This window comes from Zootoca vivipara, chromosome 10, assembly GCF_965207765.1.
Source record: "Zootoca vivipara chromosome 10, rZooViv2.hap1.1, whole genome shotgun sequence".
NCBI classification, from domain to species: domain Eukaryota; kingdom Metazoa; phylum Chordata; class Lepidosauria; order Squamata; family Lacertidae; genus Zootoca; species Zootoca vivipara.
In genome coordinates, this window is record NC_142593.1 from 41,707,575 (window position 1) to 41,733,540 (window position 25,966).

Genomic DNA, 25,966 nt, shown 5'->3' on the forward strand with positions numbered 1-25,966 from the left:
TAAAGCTAATGGTTTGATACTACTGGAATAAACCTTGAGCTAGCACATTGTTTTTGCACTTCTTCCTGTCTCCTTGTGTTCTCTATTTCAATTACTGGTACTGTAGTTAACTCTCACTTCAGTGCAAACCATAGCTTGCTGCTGCACCCAGATCGGTAAACCATGGTTTGTGCTTTCCTTCTGAACTAGGATTGTAAGCCAGTTTGAAGTTGGCTCTACAATCCTAGATTGAAGGATTAGTGCAAACTGTTATTTCCCAGATCAGATGTAATGGCAGGCTTTATTTATTTATTTATTTATTGCCAAACAGTAAGTAACTAATTGAAAACACACGATGGGAAGAAGTGCACAGGGACAAGATTGGTTCCTGTGGTTTGCTGTCATGTGTGAACTAGCTCATTTGTCCGTGTTCATTCTTGGGAATAGGAATGACCTACCAACCAATAATAGTGAAAATTTCAGATAGGGTAGCATAAAAGAGATAAAACTTTTGAAATTAAACAATATGTACCAAGCTTACATTTAAAATATCCACATTTATATACATACCAAGCTACTCAAATTGTGAATGTATAGCAAAACATTTTCATAGTGCCAAAGAAAGGTGATATACTGTATTTGGGGAAAGATAATTAGACTTGCATTAAACAATATTAGATAACAATATGCAGCCAACTTTCTCCAGTAGAGCTCCACTGTCTTAAATTAGACTAAATGGACCACTGAGTGCAATCTTCAGGCCATGATCCTAAGCAAGTTTACTTTTAAATTGAGTTCCATTAAAATGAATGGATTTCCCTTTTTTAAGTGGCTAATTGCAACAAGTTGTTGTTGTTTAGTTGTATCTAAATCACCTTCTTGTACTTTCAGCCACCTGTGGCTAAATTTAGTGGGATTTGGGCCACTGTGTTTTGTGCTCTATTAGGATTTTAAACCATTCTATCTATTTCAGTGTATTTCTATAGATACAGTGTACATAATAGTGTTTCGGACAGACACTTAACATAGCTACTGTTTAAATAATTCCTGGACACTCAAGTAGCAAAAAAGGAAAACCAAGGGAGGTCACCTTGCTTCATTGTAGCGCTAGACTGTTGTTTCTTTTTAATTGCTTGATATTGTGATGCAATTTGCTTGTAGGTAATCAGTGTATAATCCTAAATCTGAGTTTCCATTCCTTTTAATTTATGTGCAAATAACAGGATTATCGACGAGTTTTTCTGACAATATCTTAAATGGCAAACAACAGAATCTCCAGTGTGAAATGTATGCCGTACCGAACAAATATGTGTGATTATGATCAATTCATGCTGTGAATTCCTCACACGTCACAATTATGGCCACTTGCAATCCTCATGTAGTTATATGCTAATACAGCTGATCTGTAACCTTGTAGCAATAGGGCAACATAGAGATAAATTTTGGATTTGGACACATCGCCCTCCAATGGACATAATGATATTTGGTCATTCCACGAAATACTTGCTCACATTTCCAAAATTCCAATGTGCCAGTTAAAAATTGGAAACAATTATTTAAGCAAATATTCCATTCCAAGCCACATGTATGAGAGGCTCTGACCAGCACATATTTTTTAATACCAAATCCAATTGTCTACATCCTACCCACCCTCAATATAATTGCCAGATTAATGGAGGAAATATATTACAACCACATGGTTAAATGCCCACCAGCATCATAGAGCTCACAACCACCCATATACCATATTTTCCCATCTCTTAAATGTTTGAAAAAGGTGTGTGCAGATTTGATTATCCATTCAAAAATCTTAGTGAAACCACAGAAACGAAGTTTGTCTAGGCACACAAACCTCCTTTTGTACAATAGCACCAGCACTGCACTTGTATATATATTTTTTGATGGTCATACAATAAATTGATCAAAATTGATCAAAACACATTTGCGTGTCTCGTTAAAAATAGAGCAGGGAAATCTTTCCTTTTCAAAACGATGCATTCTGAGGGCTGTTCTTTGAAGCAAATGTTTGCCACTCAAACCAACAGCTATGTTCAGGATTTGAAAGTCAGGCTTACAGCGAAGGACCAAGCTTTGAATTCTTTTACTTATGGGAAATGATTCTGCACCTTCGCCCTTCTTTTGGAACAACAAAACAGCAACTTTACAAAACGTTTGCTGTACGTATCAGAGACTGATCCCAAATCCAATACCTCTCTCAGCCTGGGGGGCGGATGGCTGTGCTGTCTGGGGCTAACACAGCTGGATCCCAAAACATCAGGAGGGTGCCAGATGGGTGGGAAACCTGTCTTATTAGGAAGTGCATCCCATTTAGTTCAGTAGAACACACTGCCCTATAAATATGAAAGCCTTAGAGGAGTGCTGCTCTGAAAGCAAACACCAATTTTTTTGGGGGCGGGGCGGGGCAGGGTAATGACTGGGATCTGCAGAGCTGCAGAGCTAAGCTAAGTTACCTTCAGCCAGTTGGTCCCAACCCACAACTTCACTGTTGTTTCCTTTCTTCTGTAGACCACTCTCCATTCTGGCCATATCACAAATTGCTTTTAAAGCTCTCCTCGGTTTCAAAAGGAGTCTGCATGCCCCATGGCATGTAGGGTTGCTTGAGATGCAGAAGCCCAAAGTCTCCTTAGACACACAACATGTGCTGTGTGCCCTTTTCTATCATTGATTTGTTGGCTTTGTGCGTTTGTGTGTTTGTGTGTGTGTGTGTGTGTGTGTTTAGTGTTAGGCACTTTCTGTTAGTGTTCAAGAAAACTTTTGTGACCATCTAGATTGCGCCAAGTCAGTGTTTTACAGTCACAGTTCTGAAGAAGACCTGAGGACAAGTCCTTGTAGAATTCCTAGTTTTCTTCTGGAGGGTTTCCCCTTCTCATTTCTCCATTTTCTTCCTTAATGGCCTGTTGAAAAACCCAGCCTGAAAGGAAAGGGGTAACAACATTTTAATCCAGGTTTGAAAATTTACAGGCATGTGCAAAGATTGGGGGGGGGGGAATTCATTTCCGTTTGTATTTAAGGCCAATCTACCTAACATGCACTTCTCTGTCAAGAGGGGTTTTGCCATCAAAAATCGGTTTTGAGTAAGTGATTAGTTGTTATAAAACATCAGAAATAGGACACTCAGTCACGCAAAGAACGGAAACACTTGAATTAAGACGATCATTGTGCAACTCCTAAGACAGTGATACTTGATTCAAATTGTGCATACTTATTAAATCTGCTTTGTGTTATTAATCCGTTTCTTTCTTTCCTTGGCTTTGGCAAGGGCGCCCACTTGTGGTCAAATGCTTAATGTCACCCAGATACTTACTGCAATGGATGTCATCAGATACCACTTCATGTACTATGGGTGAAATTCAATGCTAGAAATCAATGGATCTGTTCTGAGTATGGGTAACATTTAGTCAGCATTCTGTAGCTGTAGCTGTAGTCAGCATTCTGTTTCAGGGGCCCTCCTCACCCTTGAAGGTCCCCCCTCCCTTAAAATATGTTTTTTAATTCTGCAAAACTTCAGGTTCGTTGAAATCAGCCACCACCTCCCCATGCATGGATGGTGCCATTTTGGCAGTATAAGAACCGGCATTTGGGGAACTGGGATCATTATTCCTTTATATGATATTCCTGCTGCAACAACAGAGGCACAAGGCTGCCTTCATCAATAGGGAGCAATCAGATTCTGCTGTACTACTGACCACCCTGTTATGAATTTCACTGATTTTTCACTGAGGGGTGGAATAATTCTGAAACACTAAACTTAAATATGGCATACCTTCCATAATGCAAATATAAGCAGCGTAAGAATCAAAAGTCCAGCAAAAACACTCAGCAGAATAACCCATAGTGGCACATGACCAGGAAGAAGCTCTTTGGAAATTTTAATAATGGTCTGAAAATTGAAAACACACACACACAAATAAATCAGTATTTCAGTAATGATGCAACAAGGGTCTAGGTCTAATCTAATCTGTATTTAATTGTGTCTTAACACACACAACCTTTTAGTTGTATTTAATTTTGAAGATTTCATGCAAATACACAAAAGCAAGTGAAGGGGAAAAAGAGGCTTTTCATAGCCTATTATGTGGTGATAATATCCAGGGGAAAGCTGTGTGAGAGTTTTGCTTCTTCTACTAGTTACCTGTGCAAATTAGTGCTGTCCCAAAATGTGTTTTGAAATAAAAACGGCTGCAATTGATCTCAAGGTTTTGTGTACACAAGTAGTACTGAAGTCGATGAGATGTAATTACCAATCACTTTAGGCTGAACAAGGCATACTAGCAGCACAATCCTATACATGCTAACTCAGAAGTGAATCCAAATGTGTTTAATGAGACTTCCTTCCAATAAACATTGTAAAGAACTGCATCCCAAGAGATCTGAGCAGCTGTTGTGTGATGCAACCACAGGCATGTTTACTCAGAAGTAAGTGTTTACTTGGGAGAAAGCCCCATTGGACTTACTTCTGGATAAATATGCAGAGAATTGTGCTGCAAAGCTGCTAATGTTAAAAATAAGCACCCTCATTATGCACTAATTTAATTAAGAGTGCAATGGCATAGAAGAAATTAGGTGGCTACTTTTCCACATCGTGTGAAAATCAATGAGCAGAATGTTTTTCCTGCCTTTCCATTTGATTGTATTTGGGAATCTGGATAAATATTTCTGGACAAATGAGCAGCCAGTCTGCATGTTTACTTAGAAGTAAATTAAGTGAGCCTCACAGCATAATTCATAAGCCTAGGATGGCAGCCTTTTTTCCTGCCTTAACCGGTTTGTGGATTGAGCTTCCAGTATTTGCAAGAGTCTGGTGGGACTTACCTCTATTCTTTCATTTTCTTTTTTCAATATTAGTAACGAGTCTCCGCTCCTAAGTAATGCTCTTACGCTGACCTCTGCACTATGAAGATTTGCCTAGAATAAAGCAGAATAAAAGCAGTTTGACGAAGCATCAATGTCCAGAGATGAATCAGAACAGAGTATGATTTCTGCTTCTAAGAGGAAATTGTTTAAAACTGTGTAGAACAGCAGGTGGAAAACCTGCTTGAGAGGTGATCTGAGAACTACAGTTCTTATCCCACCCACTGTCTGTTCTCTGGAACTCTGGCACATAACTTTGCCACGTGCTGAGCATGTACCAATGCAACCCTCTGTCTGATAAACATTGCCCCCCCCCCGACGTATGACATTCATTGCCACTGTCAGCTGTCTCAGTGAGATTGCATTGGCACTTGCTTCTTGTCTTGTTGAACAGCTCCTCTTCCTTACTGGTAAAACGTGGGAAATAAAGGAGCAAGTCAGTTGTGTGCCTTTTCGTAACGCTTGCCCCCAGCTGCCCCCCACTCCACTGCCACCAGAACTACACCAGTGTATTTATTTTATTCAATCTTAGGCATCAAGAAAGAGGGTGGGGTGGAAAATTTTCACTGGGGCTGTACTGATGTTTAACCACAGCTGTGATGCCAATGAACATCCCTGTCTGCTCCAAATTTCTCCCATAAAGCTAACTGCAGCATGAGGGATATATAATGGTGTGTGTCATTGTGTGTGTGTGTGTGTGTGTGTGTGTGTGTGTTTAAGAAGCAAACAAAACATTTTCTGCTACTTTGTCCTGCTTTATAAAAGGCCGATCGCCTGTCATCATAGCTGCCAAGTTTTCCCTTTTCTCGCGAGGAAGCCTATTCAGCATAAGGGAAAATCCCTTTTAAAAAAGGGATAATTTGGCAGCTATGCCTGTCATTAACCACTTCTTCATTTGTTAAAAGCTAACAGTATCTATGGGACATGGGATGCAGGTGGCCCTGTGGGTTAAACCACAGAGCCTAGGGTTTGCTGATCAGATGGTTGGCGGTTCGAATCCCTGCGACGGGGTGAGCTCCTTTTGCTCGGTCCAAGTTCCTGCCAACCTAGCAGTTCGAAAGCACCATAAAGTGCAAGTAGATAAATAGGTACCGCTCCAAGCGGGAAGGTAAACAGTGTTTCTGTGTGCTGCTCTGGTTCACCAGAAGCGGCTTTGTCATGATGGCCACATGACCTGGAAACTGTACACCGGCTCCCCCGGCCAATAACGCAAGATGAGCGCCGCAACCCCAGAGTCGGTCACGACTGGACCTAATGGTCAGGGGTCCCTTTACCTTTAACTGTATCTATTTATCATTATTATTTATTGAATTTATATACTGCCCTATACCCAGAGGTCTCAGGGCAGTTCACAGAAAAGATCAATATAAAAACCACAATATATATAATCAAAATAAAAACAACCACCTGATAACACCCACCCTTTAAAAAGCCACATTTTAAAAGGGTATAGGATGTCAATCAGATCAACCAAAGGCCTGGTTAATGTTTTTGCCTGGCGCCTAAAGGTGTATAATAGGGTGATGACTTTTTCATTTCCCCCCTCAAAAATTAGTTCCTGTAGCACAAATGGATGAACTTTTGCCTATTAAAGACTAAAATGAGGTATATTCCATTGAAATATTAAAAAAGGTTATGCACAAACCGTTTTTAATTTTTTTTGTATGCCGTTTTACCATTTCATAAAATTGTATTAACAATTCTATATATTGTTGTTGTTGTTTAGTCATTTAGTCGTGTCCGACTCTTCGTGACCCCATGGACCATAGCACGCCAGGCACTATATATATATGTGTGTGTGTGTGTGTGTGTGTGTGTGTGTGTGTGTGTGTGTGTGTATGTGTATATATATATATATATATATATATATATATATATATATATATATATATATCGTATCAAATATATATATATCGTATCAAATATATATATCTATATATATTTTGTATCAAATTTGGACACAACACCACATTCCACAATGGGGAGTGTTCTTAGCAACATAGGGTATACAAATGTCACATCTGTGCAAGGTAAAAGCCCCTTTTTGGGACCTCAAAACTCAGCCAGCAGACCCTGCCGGGCATGCTGGGAAAAGAACCTACAGGAGAGGTAGCAAAACAGCGTCCTCTAGCGGCTATACTGTTACTGCAGCTAAAAAAAGCTTCATTGTGTGTTTGATGACCCTATATATAATGTTGTATATATGTGACCCTAAAGCTTGGGTTCAATTTTATATCTGCTTACAGTGACTTCAAAAATGGTCAAAAAACTGATAAATAAAAATTTTAAAATCATTTTGTGCGTGAGGTCTTTTTAAAAATCAAATCTCTTTGAAAGTAAGATTTTATCTAATCTTCAATGAAAGCTCATCAAATTATGATACAGGGAAATGAGGTTGTAAAAAAGTCATCACCCTAGTGTATAGTGAAGGCGCCAGGCGAACTTCCCTGGGGAGAGCATTCCACAGATGGGGAGCCACTGCAGAGAAGGCCCGTTCTCGTGTTACCACCCTCTGGACCTCTCAAGGAGGAGGCACACGAAGGATGATCTCAGGGTAGGTTCAGATGTAGTATCCAGGTAGTATCTACCCATTCAGTAACATACAATTACAGTTTCACCCTGGTTTGGCATCTACTTCCCTGCTCCTGAGTGAAAGCAGGGGGTCAGCTCAGCAGAGCGCTCCTTCACGAGTGGCTTCTCTACAGGGGAGCTGCTTGCAAAGGAGCAACCTGCAGGATCGGTGCCTCCAGGCAACAGCTGAGGCATCGATCTTGCAGGGTGCCGCTTCAGTGATGGGGCGTCAGGCAGCTGGTGATCAGATAGGCCTCAGCCCTTTCATGGAGTTCCTTAGACCGCTCTGGGTTGCCCAACCTGTCCTGCAGTGCTCAATGGCTATCCTGACCCAACGCAGCTGACCACATTTAGGTCTGATGAGGCCCTAAGCTACTGAAGGTAATGGGGCCCTTTATATGTCCAGCTGTCCTTTGACAACAACAACTTTTCACTGTTTTTTATGTGTGTTGAATATATGCTATATGGTAATTTATGGACCTAATAGGTATCTAAAACCATTTGCACGTGGAATATAGGCACCCTGTTTATAGAAATGAGCAAACCAGTATTATTTTAGGGAGCAGGATAGCAGGCGGGGCCCATTACAGTGGTGCCTCGCTAGATGAAATTAATTCGTTCCACGGGTCTTTTCTTATAGCGAAAAATTCGTCTAGCGAATCCCATAGGAATGCATTGAAATTTTTTTTATTTTTTTTGCCCATAGGAACGCATTAATTGAATTTCAATGCATTCCTATGGGAAACCGCAATTCGCTAGACGAATTTTTCGTAAAACACATTCGTCTAGCGAGGCAAGCTCCGCTCGGAAAATCCTTTCATTAAGCGGAAATTTCGTTAAGCAGGGCATTCGTTAAGCGAGGCACCACTGTACTTACATCATAGGAGCCTACACAACACAACACAATACAACACAACACTGTTGCTGTATGTAGGTTTTATTTTATTCGGTTTTTTATCTAATATTTTCGAAATGTAATCCATTTTTTTCCCTTTAATTGTTTTGGGGGCCCCCAAGACAGTGGGGCCCTAAGCTATAGGATGTTTATCCAGCACTGCAGCTGACACCCAAATTAGGTAGAGCTGATGTGGTTGTGGCCTTGGCCAAATCCAGTGCGCAACCCTTATAGATACATTGGGCAATTATACCTACATATAGAACTGTGACAGTGGCATATTGTTTTGGACTCACAACTGTGACAAAGTTGGGGGGGGGGTTCGCTTACCTTTTTAAAGGTACGTTTCCAGATCCGGAATGAAATGTTCACATGAGTTATATTCGACGGGGCCACCGTACAGTTAATAGATTCACAGCGATAAAAATCGCAGTTCTGTTTGAAAGATCATAGACAGACGTTATTAATTAAACCTCTGCCAAACTTGACTGCCCCAAATAGCCTGACTTCAGATATCCTGACAGCCATTTTCTTCACCCCACTGAAAATAAAAGTCATTCAACATCTATTATTATATATTATTTCTGTTGAAATGTACAGAGTGGCCGTCATATAGGGTATGTGGTGAAAAAGGGTCCCACAGACTCTGAGAAAGAGAGCAACTTAAACCTGTACGCATATTTCTGACTTGTAAAATAATGGGGGGAAAGAATCAGTGCATATTTCTGTTCACGGCAATGGAAAGATGGAGGAAACTCAGGTCCAAAAGGCTATGAGAGCCTGGGGAACCGGGTTCGCGTATCCACTCCTACACACGCAGCTGCTGGGTGACCTTGGGCTAGTCACACTTCTCTGAAGTCTCTCAGCCGCACCCACCTCACAGAGTGTTTGTTGTGGGGGAGGAAGGGAAAGGAGAATGTTAGCCGCTTTGAGACTCCTTCGGGTAGTGATAAAGCGGGATATCAAATCCAAACTCTTCTTCTCTTCTTCTTCTCTTCGATAAAGGCCCTCAAAGCTCAAAATTATACTCCTAAGAGTGTATGTTCACCATATCTAAATAAGGTAAAAACGTCTGACAATGGGGCTATTGTAATTGCATGTGCTGGTTATCAGAAGCGGTTTATTGGGTGGAGCAGAGCCACAGTGCTAGTTTCCAGGCAGGTGAGTTGCTTTTGCTTCTTGGAAGCGGCGAGGAAACGGTGAGGTCAGCATGGTGCAAATGCACCAGCAGAAGTGTTGGACTGGCTCTACAGTACATTTGCACTGTACATACCTCCCTTACTGCCTCATCCGTCCCCCTCCTGCCCCTCCCACTAACCTGCTTCTCCTTATTATGCATTTCTTACTCCTGTGCATAATATTCCCAGCAAAGGCTAAGAAAAATATGATTATGATTACAGGTAACAATGACAGGAAAATGTTTCCTAACATAACCCAAACTGAAACTAGTCATGTGTGTGATAATGTTCAGTTTAAGCCTCCCCAAGCAAACAGACATTCGGAGAAACATACTATTTTTGGATCCTTTAGAGGTTGTCTTATTCCTGATGTCTCGAAGGGAGGGCCACCTCCAATTCTCAACGGATTTGTGGAGTGGCTAGAATTGCAGTTAACATTCTGTTAGCGGGGAAAGCAACCAGAAAACAAATATTATTGACAGTCCAAGACAGTTTTAACCATGTTTAAGTTAATTTCACAAATAAGTTGGCTTATGCCTCTGCAGTTGTTATAAACTGTATAAAGGATCAGAAAATAGTAATTTAAAAAGCAAAATAATTTTGAACAGAATAGCCCAGTGCTAAGAAAAATATACCATAATAAACAGAAAAGGGTACAGCAAACAGGGTAGATTATTTTTAATCACTATTCCACATTTGGTTATAACTAAAGCTTGTGAGCTTGGACACGTAAAATTTTTAAAAGAAATTTCTTGCCCAAACTACAATATTTGGTCCAAAGCTGGAGACAACATTATGGATTTTCTGGTTTCTAACCTAAACTGAGCAGACTGTTCTATTCTTATCCCTTAAACTTTCTAGAGGTTTTTATTCCATTTACCAAAATTGATATGCCACTATATTGTAGTAAAAACTTGTAAGCGTTTTGCAATAAATATGAAAGATGATGGTTTTCCATTTTCCATTTAGAAAAATCAAAGGAAAGAGACATGGAACTTCTTGTCATTCACAATATTAAATTCACACAATGCAGATAAGAAGCGTAACTTCCAGTTACTGGGCAATGCTGTTTGCATATAACTAACTTACCTCTGAGAAAGATATTGAGGTCAGGTAGAGGATATAGTTTTCGACTGAAGTCAGGTTAGGATATAAGATTTGCAGTGTAAGTGGCGGCATTGGAAAATGGTCCCCTTTTTCAATCTATGGACAAAAGGATGGAAGTTTCACTTTGATTAGTCCATTCAGTGCTAAGGACCTCATCAATATCCAGCACCCTCCTACTCCAGACCTCTTTGAACTATGCGCTATGTTTTTTTATAAGCTGGGGGGGGGGCAATGCCTATTCAATGTGCAAAATACAGAATACTAGCTATGGTTTGGCACCTGCCCATAGGATATTATTAGTTCTTGCAATCCCAAAGCCTTACAATAGCAGATCATAGTATACTCTGTATAAATTATATAATTTCATAAATGGTAAATTGAATGGCATAAAAGAGTAAATTATAAAGAAGAACAGCTGTCATACTTTTTGATAAATAAATGGCTAAGAAAGATGTGCCAAGAAGTATCTCAGCTCTTTTTTTCTGGCTGAATATGCTACTCCTGCATTAACACAGAGGTAGGTGGCGCTGTGGTTAAACCACTGAGCCTAGGGCTTGCTGATCGGAAGGTCGGCGGTTCGAATCCCTGTGACGGGGTGAGCTCCCGTTGCTTGGTCCCTCGGCCAATAATGCGAGATGAGCGCCGCGACCCCAGAGTCGGTCACGACTGGGCCTAATGGTCAAGGGGTCCCTTTACCTTTACCTTACAAATATGTAACCAGGACAAATGGTCTCGAAATGTATGGATGTGTCCATTTAAAATGTAAGTGGAGACTGATTATCTTACTTTTGGCTTTGTTTGCAATTAAATTTTGACTTTGCTATCACTCTAGAGTGACTTTGCTATCACTCTTATCAGTCTCCCACTGAATCTCTTTCACCCCATGCCAACACTCCGACTGAAATCGGAAATGGCCCTTCAGTCTAAGGTGCCTAAGAGTGGGTTACAAAACACATGTGATACAGTTCAAAACCAAATAAAAACCGTATATGAAACAAAACCCACATTTTGACAATTATAAAGTTGATCACCACAACATGTTTTTCAACCGTCAGAGGTTAGGGTAGATTTACATAGGTAGAATTTTGCTTTTACTTACACACACACACACACACACAGAGATACGGAAAAGAACAGCAGGCAGTAAATGTTTGCAGGCTTTTCCTTACCATGTAGTTTATGTTAATTTCATCTCCGATGTTCTCAGTGGAATTAATATATTTAGGGAAAGTATCATTTGCAGCAATAATGATGTGAAATGAACTGGGTTCTCTGAAGAACAAAACAAAACAAAAATGTATGTACAGTAGCTATTTAGAGTTTTCAAAATATCCCACATACATCAATACAGTAACATAAAATAAAATAATCAAAAGGTAGATCAGTGTTCAATATACTGGGGCTGATGCTGAGAAAACCATGCAGTAATGAAACAAAAATCATGGTCTTTCACTATCAGCCATAGATGTCAACTACAGCTTCTAGAGAACATGGAGAATAGATGCACCTCTTAATCTTGGCTTTTGACACTTTAGATGTATATTTATTTCTGCAATTGTAGATTGTTTTAAACTGTTTTTAATATTTTGTTTTAATGTTGTAACCTGCCCTGGGGCCCTAGGGTGAAAGACAGGTAATAAATTACTATAATATGGAGAGGGTTTCCCATAAGCATCTGGTTGGCTACTGTGGGAAGAGATTTCTGGACTAGATAGGCCTTTGGCCTGATCCAGCAGGGCTTTTCTTACATCTTATGTGGGATAGAATATGTGCCTTTTTGCTTCAGGTGCAGCTATCTCTCTAAGGCTGAAATCCTAAATATGGTTATTAGGAAGTAAGGTTGTCCGAGAATTCAGCTGAAAACAGAAATGGGAGCAGAAATTGCCAATGTTCCCTTATCTGTCCCATGTCTAGACCAGAATTCAGATTACCAAATATGATTGGTATTTGCTTTCAGTTTGATGTGTACGCTATTTACATTGTGTTTCCTTTGCATTGAAACTTATGTAGTGGAATCATGTGATGATGTTGCAACATATGTAATTAATTACATAAAAGATGTAACTTACATACACCAAAACAGACACCAAGTAGAATAATGTAGTTTTTTGTCAGATGAACTGCAGCAGAATGGAAACAGTGCTGCATGTGACCAATACAGGGAGGGACAGAAAACAATGCTTCTTACATCCCTAGTAAGTCTAGTGGGAGTTATGTCTAAGTAAACTTGCATAAAATTATACCGCCAGACTGCAATCCTATACCCACATGGGAGCAAGCCCCATTTGATGATACTTCTGAGTAAATATGTATAGAATTGTGCTTTAGGACAACTTTGCTCTAGCAAAATATATAGAGGTACCTTTTAAATATTAATCCACTTTCATATTTGACTGGTATTGCAATACTTCCTCTGTTATCCGCGAGGGTCTCTTCGTGTTCTTCACCGTCACTGAAACGAAAAATTGTTAAGATCAAATATGAAATTCATGCACTACTGGTGGGTCAGGTTTTGCTAGATTGAAATGTTTGCTCTTGTGGATTAACACATCTGTTTGTTTGTTGTTTTAAGATACAACAGTTTTCAGCATAAAATGAAATATGTGTCCAAAAATAAGGTACCGTATATCAGACAAAACTCCACATTCAGGTAAGAAACCTGAAGACAAAGTGCTGAAGACATAAAAATTGTCCTACTACCCAATAATTGTCTTCCCTGGAATTTCTGGCAACAACCAATATTACATCAGGAAATAAAATGATTACAGCTGAGCAGTTGTTTGAACCTCAGGGCTCAACTTGACTGAGACATTAAATTATGTTAAAGTATAAATCAGTTTTCCGAACACTTTGCCAAGGGGCAGCTATGAAACCAGATGCACTTGTGCATCAAGAATGCAGACACATAGAATTGTAGAGTTTGGAGTAATATCAGGGATCATCTAGTCCAATTCACTGCAATGCAGGAATCACATCTAAGGAATCCTTGACAGATGGCCATCCTACCTCTGAAGAGGAGTCCATCACCTTCTGAGGTAGTCCATTCAATCACTGAACAGCTCTTTCCATCAGAAAGTTCTTACTAATATTTAGCCAGAATCTATTTCTTTAACCTGCTTGATTTGTTACCATCCATGTAATAAATAGCTACTGTCAATTTATAAATGGGGCCTTCATAAACGTTCATATGGAAATGGTATCTCACTTAGTAGCCTAGGAAGCAAAATTAGGCGTTGGTGGGGAGATTAACAATACACTACAAATAATGGTCAGAACTAACCTGGTGACAGAAAACTGAATCACAGTATTTTCCAGAAGTGAAGACACATTGAATTGGAACGCTATTTCAAAGAAGATCTAAATGAAAAGTGCATCAAATTAATGGTGTTCACAATTATTTGAAATAAAATGTCCAAATTGTAAAATAAACTCGAAATAAAATAAAAATCGTAAAAAAAGAAATCCAAAGAAAATGTGACTCTCAACTACAGATGCATGTTTAGACCTTTCCAGTAGTATTTTAAAATCTGAACGTGGAAGATGCAATGTTGTATCCTATTAAAGATCTCAAGGAGCGGGGCAATATCCATTTCATTTGTTCCTAACTGGAGTGGTCTCTCTCTCTCTCTCTCTCTCTCTCTCTCTCTCTCTCTCTCTCTCTCTCTCTCTCTCTCTCTCCCCTTCACCACCTTCCCACCTACAGATAGAGAGAGAGAGACAGAGAGAGGGAGGGATGGGGGGGAAAAAGAAAATTACTCTAGGATAATGTTGTGCTGTATTTTCGGTCAGGACAATATCTTAACTTGAAACATTGGTTCCAATTTTATATAGTGAGTTGTACCGTAGATTGCAGGAGTGAACCCAAGAACATAAAAAGAGACTGCTGGACCAGGTCAATGGCCTAGCACCCTGTCCTTCCAGTGGCCACCCAGATGCCATGATGGCAAACCCGCAAGGAGGACCTGAGCACAAGAGCCCTCTCCCCTCCTGTGGTTTCCAGTTAACTGGTATTCAGAAGCACATTGCTTTCAACTGTGGAGACAGAGCACAGCCATCACGGGTAGCAGCCACTGATAGAGCCCTATCCTCTATGAATTTGTTGAATTGTCTTTTAAAGCCATCAAGTTGGTGGTCACCCCTGGCTCCTGTGGGAGTGGGTAGCATAGCTTACCCATGCAGCCCATGAAGTCGTGATTTCTTTTATCTGTCCTGAATCTTCCAATGGAAGGCAGTTCACAATGCCTCTTTCCCTTCTCCCCCTGGAGATCCCTGTATCAGCTGGAAGGCATCTACAGAGGGTTGGTGGGGGGAAACCCTCCAAACAACATAGGCTGTGTCTTGCAAGGCTACAGTGGGCAGGTATCAGCTGCAGGTGCTCAGTTTCGACAATTCCCCTCTCCCACTGCTACTACATAACTTAACGGTCCACGACATTTGGTAGTTCTCCTGCAACCGTCTGGAGATACTTTTTGATCTATACAGAGACCAGTGGCAATTGGCAGCTTATTTTCCATCCTTGCAGCATGGATACAACCTATTCTCTCACTCGCATTTACTCTGAATTGACACAGCATAATTGGGGCTGTTAAAAAGTATTTCGCGAACAATGCACAGAGACACTGCAATTGTTTAATCGTGTTGCTTTTAAGTCTCTGGAGGAGAAGTTGTGGGAAAGTTTGCCGTCAGCCAGTTTAGTGTCAAGAGAACCGAGCCAGGTCACCGAATGAGGAACTGGGAATAAATTGAAATTCCACACAAGTTGTTTTTGTAAGGTTATTAAAAGCCTTGGCGAAGTGTAGAATTTCACTTTTAAAAACAGAGCAGTGAGTTCCATGGTTAATATAAAAGCTGAATATTTCAGGTCACCAGAGCAGAGCTGCTGTCAGCCTCAGCCTCAGAGCCTTTCCAGATAACCAGGGTGAAGAAAATCAGATAAACTTAATGTTTTAACACAATGAGCACCTTAATTCCTAGTGATTTTAGACTTCCAGCAGAGGCTTTGGTGGACTGGTCAGGGGCTATCTTAGATTGTAATTTTGATCCTGGCTCCACCCTTGTCAATGGAGGCTCAGGAGTGTCTGTTTCTAGCTATGGCCTGTTTTGGACAGATGTGACTTGGCCACTGTATTATTCCATGCTCTGGCAACTTCTAGACTGCATTACGCCCTATGTGGGATGGCTCTTGAAGACAACTTGGAATTTTTGCCTGGTCCAAAACACAGCAGTCAGATTGCTGGCTGGGGTTCCAGAACTTGCATGAAGCTGCATTGTTTGCCTGGGTTCACATTGCTTTGTAAAGCCCTAAATGACTGAGGCCCCAAATACCTGAAAGACTGACTCCTTCCCTGCAGACCTTCTTGGGTGTTCAGATCAATAGAGGGCACCCTCATTGTGCCCTGGAAATAACTTTCTCTGTGGCAACCCCTAAGCTGTGGGATCCCCTCCTCACAGAGGTGCACCTGACCCCTTCATTGCTGAGTTTTTGTCATATGCTGAAAATGCGCCTCTTTATCTTTGACACCAGAGGGATACAGTGGTACCTCGGTTCGCGAATGCAATCCGTTCCGCGGAGGCGTTTGCTCATTGAGGTATTCGCTCGCCGAAGGCATGCTTCTGCCCGCGCGCCGATAGAGTGCTCCTGCGCACGCTCTGTGCATGCGCGAGCTGTGCAGATTGCGTCTGCGCATCCGACGCCGCGGAACCCAGATGTAAACACTTCTGGGTCCGCGCCATCCGTAAACGGAGGTTTTCGTAAATGGAGGTAGTCGTAAACCGAGGTTCCACTGTATATATTTTGTGAACTGCCCTACTGATTTAAATACTGCATTTTACTACTGTTGTAACTCACCCTGAGACCTGAGGGCAGGTGTGAAATCCTATTAGCAACAGTAGTATCACCTCCTACACAAATCTCATTTTCAGGCTGTATTTTCAAACCTTAAGAACGTACCCCTGTTATTGCATTTGGCCAATACATTGTGCTATAATCTTTGAAGTCAGGTTTTTTTTTGTGCCCCCAAAGCAAAAAAAATGACATGCTGAAGGATTCTAATTGGTCATCTGTTAGACCCTCAGGCAGAATACAGAAACACAAGGTCTCAGCATTTACCAGACCTGATCTGTGAGTGATCTGATTTGAAATGAATGCACACTGTAGGCTGGGAGCCTCTGCCCACCCCATGCTAGGATCCTGAGACTGTTTGGGCCCCCATGCTGGCAATTGGTGAAGGGTGTGGCTTTGGAGAGTGTGTGCCATGGGGAGAGTCTCAAGGGCTGCATGTGGCCCACAGGCCTGTGACCTCCCATTCCTGCCTTAGGGATTCATTTTCAAATACATACAGTCATACCTCGGTTTAAGTATGCCTCGGTTTGAGTATTTTCTGTTTAAGTACTCCGCGGACCTGTCTGGAACGGATTAATCCACTTTCCATTACTTTCAACAGGAAAGTTCGCTTCAGTTTAAGTACGCTTCAGGTTAAGTACGGACTTCCAGAACCAATTACACTCATACGTCGGGTTAAGTACGCTTCAGGTTGAGTACTCTGCGGACCCGTCTGGAACAGATTAATCCACTTTCCATTACTTTCAATGGGAAAGTTCGCTTCAGGTTAAGTACGCTTCAGGTTAAGTACAGACTTCCGGAACCAATTATGTTTGTAAACCAAGGTACCACTGTACTGGCTGTTTTCTAGCCATTACTGCAGTGAAGATAAGCTTCAATGTAAGTCAGCAAGGCCTAATGAAGAGAAATCACTGAATATGATTTCCACTGGTTGGAGGAATGGGCTTGGGTTTATGTCCTCTGCACAGGATAAATGATGTGACCTAAGCCTTGCTAACATTCTCTCCCGGGAAGTAGCTTATGCAAGGAAAGTTTGTAGTGTGTGGATGTAGGCCAAAGTGCATTTTTCCTCCTACATACACTGAAATAAGATCTCTGGTCTTCAGAGGAAGCTCCGAATGAAAGGATCTTTTGCATAAACTTTGTCCATCTGCAGAAACGAGACTCTTCTGTTGTACAAAGGTTGCAAGGGCAGCTGCTGAGACTAAGAAGATCCCAAGGCAAAGACTGCAGGGTCCTCTGCAACAGAACCCTTTCTGATTTAGGGATTAAACAATAAATAAATATGCTGGCTGCAGGATGGTGCTGTCAGATACTAGGACCACTCTAGAAGCTACTGTTTATATATTCCCATGTACACCATGCTCCTAGGATTCAAATTCTGGCACAGTCAGAGCTTCAAAGCAATGTCCAAGGCAAACATCACACGCTATTTCTTCAGCCCTGTTGTGAAAACACTTCCTGTGTTTGTGTCCCAAATGTATGCTTCACAGTTCAGGGGTGCCACTCAAAGTAACTGGGAGAGAGAAATTGTGGTGGTTAGCAAGCAGCAATACTAAAGGCACACAAATTCAATCATGAAGAATCTCCCAGTATACAATTAAAGGTAGAGTGGGAATTCCAACCCAGTGTTCTGATGGTATGAAAACAGGTGATGTATAGGATAGGCGAAAGGTCCTTTTGCTTGTAACACACATGGTCTACCACAGATCTACACCACTGAAAAGTGTCATTTTCCTGTATTTATTACCTGTATGAATAAAAAGTATAAAAAGCATCTCTATTTACTCAAGTCTTTAGGAAGGGGAAGTGGTGGGTCAGAATTCAGGCTCTGTACTGTTATCAAATGTTTGATCTATGGTAGTGTATTTGTTTTCACATTATGGTGTTTTAAATGTCATTAGCTGCCAGTGATGGGGCATGAAGACTGGGACATACACATTTTTCATTAATAACACATTAGCAAGCTTTGGCTCAAAAAAGAGCCTGATGTTAGAAAAAATATAATTAACCAAAACAGCTCATTCACAACAACTTACCTCCTCTCCAGGTGTTAGGAAGGGGTAGCCCACTTTGCAAGTGATATTAGGCCCAGATTCACAGCTATCTTTTGATATTTTCTGCACATAAAATGACAGAAATTATTTCACCTTGGTGTAATGTGAGTTACTTCTGATTTATTTTTGAAGAAAAAAGCTGCAAAATCTGAAGATAAAAATTCAGTAATATATCCCCAAAGAAGGCTGTAACAGCCATATTTTCATGCCACATTTTTCTTCTTCTCAGGAGCTTATTATTCTCAGGAGCTCATTGTGAAGAGGTATCTTCACCAACACTGCGTGAACTGGGCTGAGAGACACTGACCTAAGTAAACTTCATACATGAACAGGGATTTGAACCCAGCCCAATGTCCAAGTCCAACACTCAAGTCACCACAACAGACCTGGGAAACTTAGGTCCCTTCAGAAGTTGTTGGACTACAACTCCCATAATCCCTGAACATTGACTGTGCTGGCTGGGGACTGATGGGTGTTGGAGGCCAACATCTGGAGGGGCATGAGTTATATGTGTCTTTCTTACATTACACATATATTTCTCTAGTACTGTTTGCAGAGCAAAGGACCAATATCTACCTATAGGAAAAAATCAATGATTGCATAGGAATCCCTGGCTCTCTAACCTGAATTATTATACATATCAATTCCATCAAACAGACAAGCTGGCTCTACTAGTTCCCCATCACAACAAGAGGATTATTTTTAAAATTAAAAAATTAAAAAAATTAAAGCATGTACCTCAATCCCAGCAAAAATAATATTTGGAGAATACTGAACAATGACTCTAGTATTATAAGCACTGTCTTTTTTATTCTTAACAAGCATCCGGACCCAGAACTTCAGATTGCTCGACCTGATGATGAATGGCGATGAACTGAAAAATAAACAAAACATTTTATTTTATTTTATTATTTTTTATGAGTTTTATTTTCAGTTTTCAAGAATTTACAAATGCTCCTCTTATAGTCATATACTTCCAATACAAATATATAGCAGGCTTCCCTCCCTCACCCCTTTTGTGGTTTCTTCTCTTATTTTTTAACACTGCATTTCCCACTTTATTCCATTTCTGAATTATTCGACAATTATTCTTGATCAGGCATCCCCAAACTTTGGCCCTCCAGATGTTTTGGACCACAGTTCCCATCTTCCTCGACCACTGGTCCTGTTGCTAGGGATCATGGGAGTTGTAGGCCAAAATATCTGGAGGGCCGCAGTTTGGGGATGCCTGTTCTTGATACTTTTGACTACAGTGGTACCTCGGTTTATGAACACAATTGGTTCTGGAAGTCTGTTCATAAACTGAAGCATTCATAAACTGAAGCGTTCATAAACTGAAGCGAACTTTCCCATTGAAAGTAATGGAAAGTGGATTAATCTGTTCCAGACGGTCCGCAGAGTACTCAAACTAAAGTGTTCATAAACTGAAGTGAACTTTCCCATTGAAAGTAATGGAAAGTGGATTAATCCGTTCCAGACGGGTCCGCGGAGTACTCAACCTGAAGCGTACTTAACCCGAAGCATGGGTGTAATTGGTTCCGGAAGTCTGTTCATAAACTGAAGCGTTCATAAACTGAAGCGAACTTCCCCATTGAAAGTAATGGGAAGTGAATTAATCCGTTCCAGATGGGTCTGCGGCGTTCGTAAACCGAAAATTCATAAACCGAGGTGTTCATAAACTGAGGTTCCACTGTACTTGATTTAAGTCAACCCTACCAATGCACTTAGTTGCATACCATGATTTTTCAAATATTCCACAAATATTCCCCACTCCTTAATAATTCCCCCCCTCTTGGTTTCCTAGCACACCGGTTAATTTTGCCATTTTGGCATAATCCATCAATTTAATCAGCTGAAAAGAAAACATTTTTAGGTAATAAACAATTTTGAAACAGTTCTGTCTTATGCTTTCTGTAACATTAGTTTCATTGACCCAACCATGCTGAATGTTGTATAAGATATCTATACAAGCATAATATAAAAAGGTAGCTTTGTCCATGTTACCTGCTTCCTTCTATGGCTGCATTGGCAGTCAGCTGTAGATCGGTAATACATTTCTCTTTGGTTCCACAATCCTTTGTGAAAGGGATCTGCAAGAAGTTTAGCCATTCATTCATTTACTTATTCCACAACCTTTATATGTCGCTTGACTGTAATAAAACCTCAAAGTGGTTTACAAAGCAGTTTATGGACTGTGCAACAAGTTCCTCTATGCCTCAGAAGTTCTTGCTGAAGAACATACTAATAATTTGGGACAATACTTAGCTCAATGTTAACCCTCAGATGTTTCTTGAACATACATTTATTTTAATGTTTAATGTTGACAAGCCTCTTCACTTCTTTTTCTTTTCTTTTTTAGATGAGCCAGTCAGTTTTGTGATTATTTTGCATTGTTTTGTGGTATCTTATGGCATCATTTTGTATTGTTTTATGGTATCTTATGCTCTCCACCTCCTTTATATTTTATGTGTTTATAAATTAAATAAATACAGAAATAGATTGATGCACTAATTCGCATATCAGATCAAGAAACCAGACCACTTTCCACAATGTGGTGACTCACATATTCATATATTGAGTTGGGCATTGCACTGTCCAGGATCGGTCCATTCTCTGGATCAGAGAAGTTGAAGTCCAACAAAACCTTTACAGAATCACGAAAGTCAGGCTGGTCCTACAAAGAAAGTGAAGGCAAAGAAAGCAGTCATTGCAACCTTCCCCCTTCTTCCAATCATCAGGATACAAAAAAGAAAGGCATGCTTTTAAAACGACTATTTGGTGGGTGGTCTATACTTTGTATTATTCACTTAAAAGGAAGCATGCCAAACAGAAAATCCAAGACAAAACAGGGAGCTTAAGGACCATACTAGAGACAACATATCCAAAGGATTTTCCCTTATGGACTCCAACTGACCCTTTTTCTTATCTTGAAATTGCAGACTATGAGTCAGAACCCAGGTTTCACTGAATAAAAAGCAGCCTTCAGGATTTTTCAGCTAGGCTCATCATAGCAGGCCTCAGACCACAAACACTTTTTAAAAATGGAGAGAATTTAAGATGCAATTTGGTGTGCCAGCTATGACAACAATGGAAAATAATCCCCAGGAGCACAGATCTTTTTTTTTCTGCATCCCAAAGAAGATTGCTGGGTCTCAGTAAGAGACCAACAGACTTTTTAAGGCTGAGATCCTAAGAGGCTCAAGCATGTACAAAGTGCCTGTGTAATGATTTTTTTTTTTGGTAGTGTCAAGGGGACTTCCTACAGCACTTCGCCCAGTGAGAGAGAGAGCAGCGGGTCAGGTGGAGGGAATGAGGAGTGGAGCGGAATGGAGCAGGGAAGGCTCAGCGATGTATCAGAGCCCCTGCACCGCTCAAGCCAACAAGTGGAAGAGGGAGCACAGCCGCTTCCGGTGCCCGAATTGAGGCACGTGCCCAAACGCAGGTTTAGGGGGTGGCGTTTCGGGGTCCCGAAGCTATTATGCTGGCCCCAAAGCAGAAGGGCGCCATTGCTGGATTCTGCGAGTGACTAGGAGGTAATGTTTTCTGCTATCTCTGCACTGTAAATAGTAAGCACAATAAAACCCTTAAAGACAGAACGGATTGGAACGTCTCTACTCGGGAGTAGCCGTTAACAATCCCCTGACAGGTAGCAACCCTTATCATCAAATAGAATGATACTCTTGAGGGTCCCACTCGCTTCAGATATAGCTAGTCTGGGATACAGAAGGGATGGAGAGAAATCTGGTTCAGTTTGCATTTATCTATTTATACAAAATACTTGTGTACTACAATTGAGTATGTACCACAATTAGGAAAAATCCCTTTTATAATCTGGAACTGGACCAGACCAAATGGAGTCTTCAGTCTGGTCCACTCCCTGCCTTGCGAAGTCCAAGAACTGTAGCGGATTGGCTCTCCCCTCCCAAAGTGGACCATCCCATCCCACGAGAAAGCTGCATATAAAAAGAGCATGTCGCCCTCTGCCTGCCCCACACAGGGATGCAAATCAGACTCCTCAGTGAGTTGGGGAACTAGAACACCATAAAAATAACACCGTTAAGTCCTCCAACCAAATCATTTGTACAAAAATGCTTATATTATAAAGGTGTGCATAAGATAGGGTGCTTAGAATTATAGGCAGCTTCATTTCATACTAAAAAGGAATCAAGAATTGTAAATAAATCATCAGTCTAATATATAGAAATCAATGCATGGCAAACTTATTGGGTTGTCTGCAAGCACTGATAAAGAGAAATGAAATGATACCCAAGAAATTAAAGAGAATATTGTTCACATACAAATAAGTATAAATTCTCTCTAACTAATCCATTACATAAAAACCACTATTATTTTTTAATTGTATGCATCCTTTCCACTAATGCAAAAAAGGGGAGAGAGAGAAGGCAATGAGGGGAGGGGAGCCACTTGATATGATTTACTTGCCAACATGTAGAAGTTATGGTTAACACATTCTGACCCTTTGACTGTGATATTTTTTTGCATCTTCCGTTCAAGAGTTTCTGTGAAAAGGCTTCGTGACAACTTTCTTTGGGCGTCAAGTGTAATCCAATACTGGATACCTAAGGGGGGTTGAACAGGTACAATTAATTGCATTTGTAGAGCTTGACCCTAATATAGTTTTCCTCCCTGAAAGCCCCCCCCCCCCAAATTCTGATCCAAATGGTTCCCCAACTTCCTGGACAATAAATTAAGGTGTGTGAAAGTTGCAGGCAAGAGGAGAGGAGAGGAATCATAGAATCATAGAGTTGGAAGAGACCACAAGGGCCATCCAGTCCAACCCCCTGCCAAGCAGGAAACACCATCAAAGCATTCTTGACATATGCCTGTCAAGCCTCTGCTTAAAGACCTCCAAAGAAGGAGACTCCACCACACTCCTTGGTAGCAAATTACACTGCCGAACAGCTCTTCCTGAGAGGAAGTTCTTCCTAATGTTTAAGTGGAATCTTCTTTCTTATAGTTTGAATCCATTGCCCCATGTCCGCTTCTCTGGAGCAGCAGAAAACAACCTTTCTCCCTCCTCTATATGACATCATTTTATATATTTGGACATGGCTATCACCCCTTAACCTTCACTTCTCCAGGCTAAACATACCCAGCTCCCTAAGCCGTTCCTCATAAGGCATTGTTTTCAGGCCTTTGACAATTTTGGTTGCCCTCCTCTGGACACGTTCCAGCTTGTCAGTATCCTTCTTGAACTGTGGTGCCCAGAACTGGACACAGTACTCCAGGTGAGGTCTGACCAGAGCAGAATACAGTGGTACTATTACTTCCCTTGATCTAGATGCTATACTCCTATTGATGCAGCCCAGAATTGATTTGCTTTTTTAGCTGCTGCATCACACTGTTGACTCATGTCAAGTATGTGGTCTACCAAGACTCCTAGATCCTTTTCACATGTACTGCTCTCAAGCCAGGGGTCTCCCATCCTGTATTTGTGCCTTTCGGTTTTTTTTTTTGCCTAAGTGTAGTACTTTACATTTCTCCCTGTTAAAATTCATCTTGTTTGCTTTGGCCCAGTTGTCTAATCTGTTAAGGTCATTTTGAAGTGTGATCATGTCCTCTGGACAGGAGAGGAGAGGAGGGCGAAGTGTCATTGGAGGAGCAGAAGTCTCTTGCAAGAGTGGAATGACAACGTTGGGTACAACCCATTGTCTCTTTCGCTGTCCTTTGCTTTCTTGCCCACTTCAGATACTTTGAAGGAGTGACAGAAGACACTTCTTCTCCTACCATCTAAAAGGCTGTCATATTCCACGCTGAGCTGCCTGCACCCTAGAATCTAGCAGAGAGGCCTTTCTCTGTGTCCCATCTTAAGAGAATCTCTACCCAGGCCTGGGAGATCTATATAACATTGTGAAGCTTAAACCCCACAGTCCAGGTTCAATCAAGCATGGAAATGGAAACACAAATCCATAATGTTTCCCTCATTTCCTTCCTTAGAACATGGGAACTGACCTTCTCTTTATTAATGTTTACTATGCTTTAGGAGCTCAACATCAAAAAAACCAAGATCATGGCCACTGGTCCCGTCACCTCCTGGCAAATAGAAGGGGAAGAAATGGAAGCAGTGAGAGATTTTACTTTCTTGGGTTCCATGATCACTGCAGATGGTGACAGCAGTCACGAAATTAAAAGACGCCTGCTTCTTGGGAGAAAAGCCATGACAAACCTAAATAGCATCTTAAAAAGCAGAGACATCACCTTGCCTACAAAGGTCCGTATAGTTAAAGCTATGGTTTCCCCAGTAGTCATGTATGGAAGTGAGAGCTGGGCTGTAAAGAAGGCTGATCACCGAAGAATTGATGCTTTTGAATTCTGGTACTGGAGGAGACTCTTGAGAGTCCCATGGACTGCAAGAAGATCAAACCTATCCATTCTGAAGGAAATCAGCCCTGAGTGCTCACTTGAAGGACAGATCGTGAAGCTGAGGCTCCAATACTTTGGCCACCTCATGAGAAGAGAAGACTCCCTGGAAAAGACCCTGATGTTGGGAAAGATGGAGGGCACAAGGAGAAGGGGACAACAGAGGACGAGATGGTTGGACAGTGTCATAGAAGATACCAACATGAGTCTGACCAAATTGCGGGAGGCAGTGGAAGACAGGTGTGTCTGGCGTGCTCTGGTCCATGGAGTCACGAAGAGTCAGACACGACTAAATGACTAAACAACAACAACAACAAATGCTTTAGATGATGGAATCTCCTGATTACTGCTTTAGTCTAATATGAAATACAATATTGTAATGGAAAGAACAGTTTATAAAACAGTACTTCTATTGTATCTTTGCATGCAGCAAATTAAAATGCAGTAAAGCCTTTGACCTACAGTCATTTACCTGTAGGTTCTCCAGCAAACTCTCAAGGAACTGCTCTAAAGTGAAAGGTTTGTTTTTTAAGAAGTTGATAGACAATCTACATAGCAAAATTCAGTGCAATCTACTTTATGGTTACCAGATGTCCCCGTTTCCCGGGGACAGTCCCTGGATTTACAAATCTGTCCCCAGACAAAATCCATCCCCAGAAGGTCCCCAGATTTCATTTAATGTCCTGGATTTATGTTTTAAGTGTTGTAGATTTATTAGTAGGGAATGAATGTTGCGTGATTGGTTCAACGGCACAAGATGCATAATATAGGGACTTACGGCGAGGCAAAATGGCAGGCGCCACAGCAGCGAGCGAGCACCTCCTGAAGCCAGCCAGAGCCAACTGCGCTACCAGGCTAGCTCTGGGCTGCTGAGACTGCCGCTGCCACTGCCAAGGGGGAACTGGGGACGCCTGGCGCATCAACTGGGGGAACCGCTGACCTCCCCCCACCATGACCCAAATCGAGCTGGGAGCGAGAGTGCCCGGCCACCCGGCCAGCGGCTCTCCAGGTCCATGAAAAGGAGCTGATGCAGGGAGAAGGAGGAGAGCAGAAGGAGAAGGAAGAGAAAGAAAGAGAAAGGAGA

At 41.3% G+C, this 25,966-nt stretch overlaps 1 protein-coding gene across 1 annotated transcript in view; it reads right to left on the reverse strand.

Annotated features, from left to right (window-relative positions):
* Positions 1–516: 516 nt before the first annotated feature.
* Positions 517–25,966, reverse strand: part of ITGA1 (integrin subunit alpha 1) — a 70,348-nt gene continuing 44,898 nt past the window's right edge. The window contains exons 17-30 of the mRNA XM_035100484.3: positions 22,945–23,081; positions 21,065–21,175; positions 20,506–20,591; positions 19,240–19,375; positions 18,484–18,564; positions 13,883–13,959; positions 12,965–13,054; positions 11,772–11,874; positions 10,585–10,698; positions 9,830–9,934; positions 8,648–8,752; positions 4,813–4,905; positions 3,764–3,880; positions 517–2,911 (exon numbers count right to left, since the gene is read on the reverse strand). Coding sequence (XP_034956375.3) covers positions 2,867–2,911; positions 3,764–3,880; positions 4,813–4,905; positions 8,648–8,752; positions 9,830–9,934; positions 10,585–10,698; positions 11,772–11,874; positions 12,965–13,054; positions 13,883–13,959; positions 18,484–18,564; positions 19,240–19,375; positions 20,506–20,591; positions 21,065–21,175; positions 22,945–23,081 — 1,400 coding nt within the window. The 3' untranslated portion in view covers positions 517–2,866. The remainder of the gene's footprint in view (positions 2,912–3,763; positions 3,881–4,812; positions 4,906–8,647; positions 8,753–9,829; positions 9,935–10,584; positions 10,699–11,771; positions 11,875–12,964; positions 13,055–13,882; positions 13,960–18,483; positions 18,565–19,239; positions 19,376–20,505; positions 20,592–21,064; positions 21,176–22,944; positions 23,082–25,966) is intronic.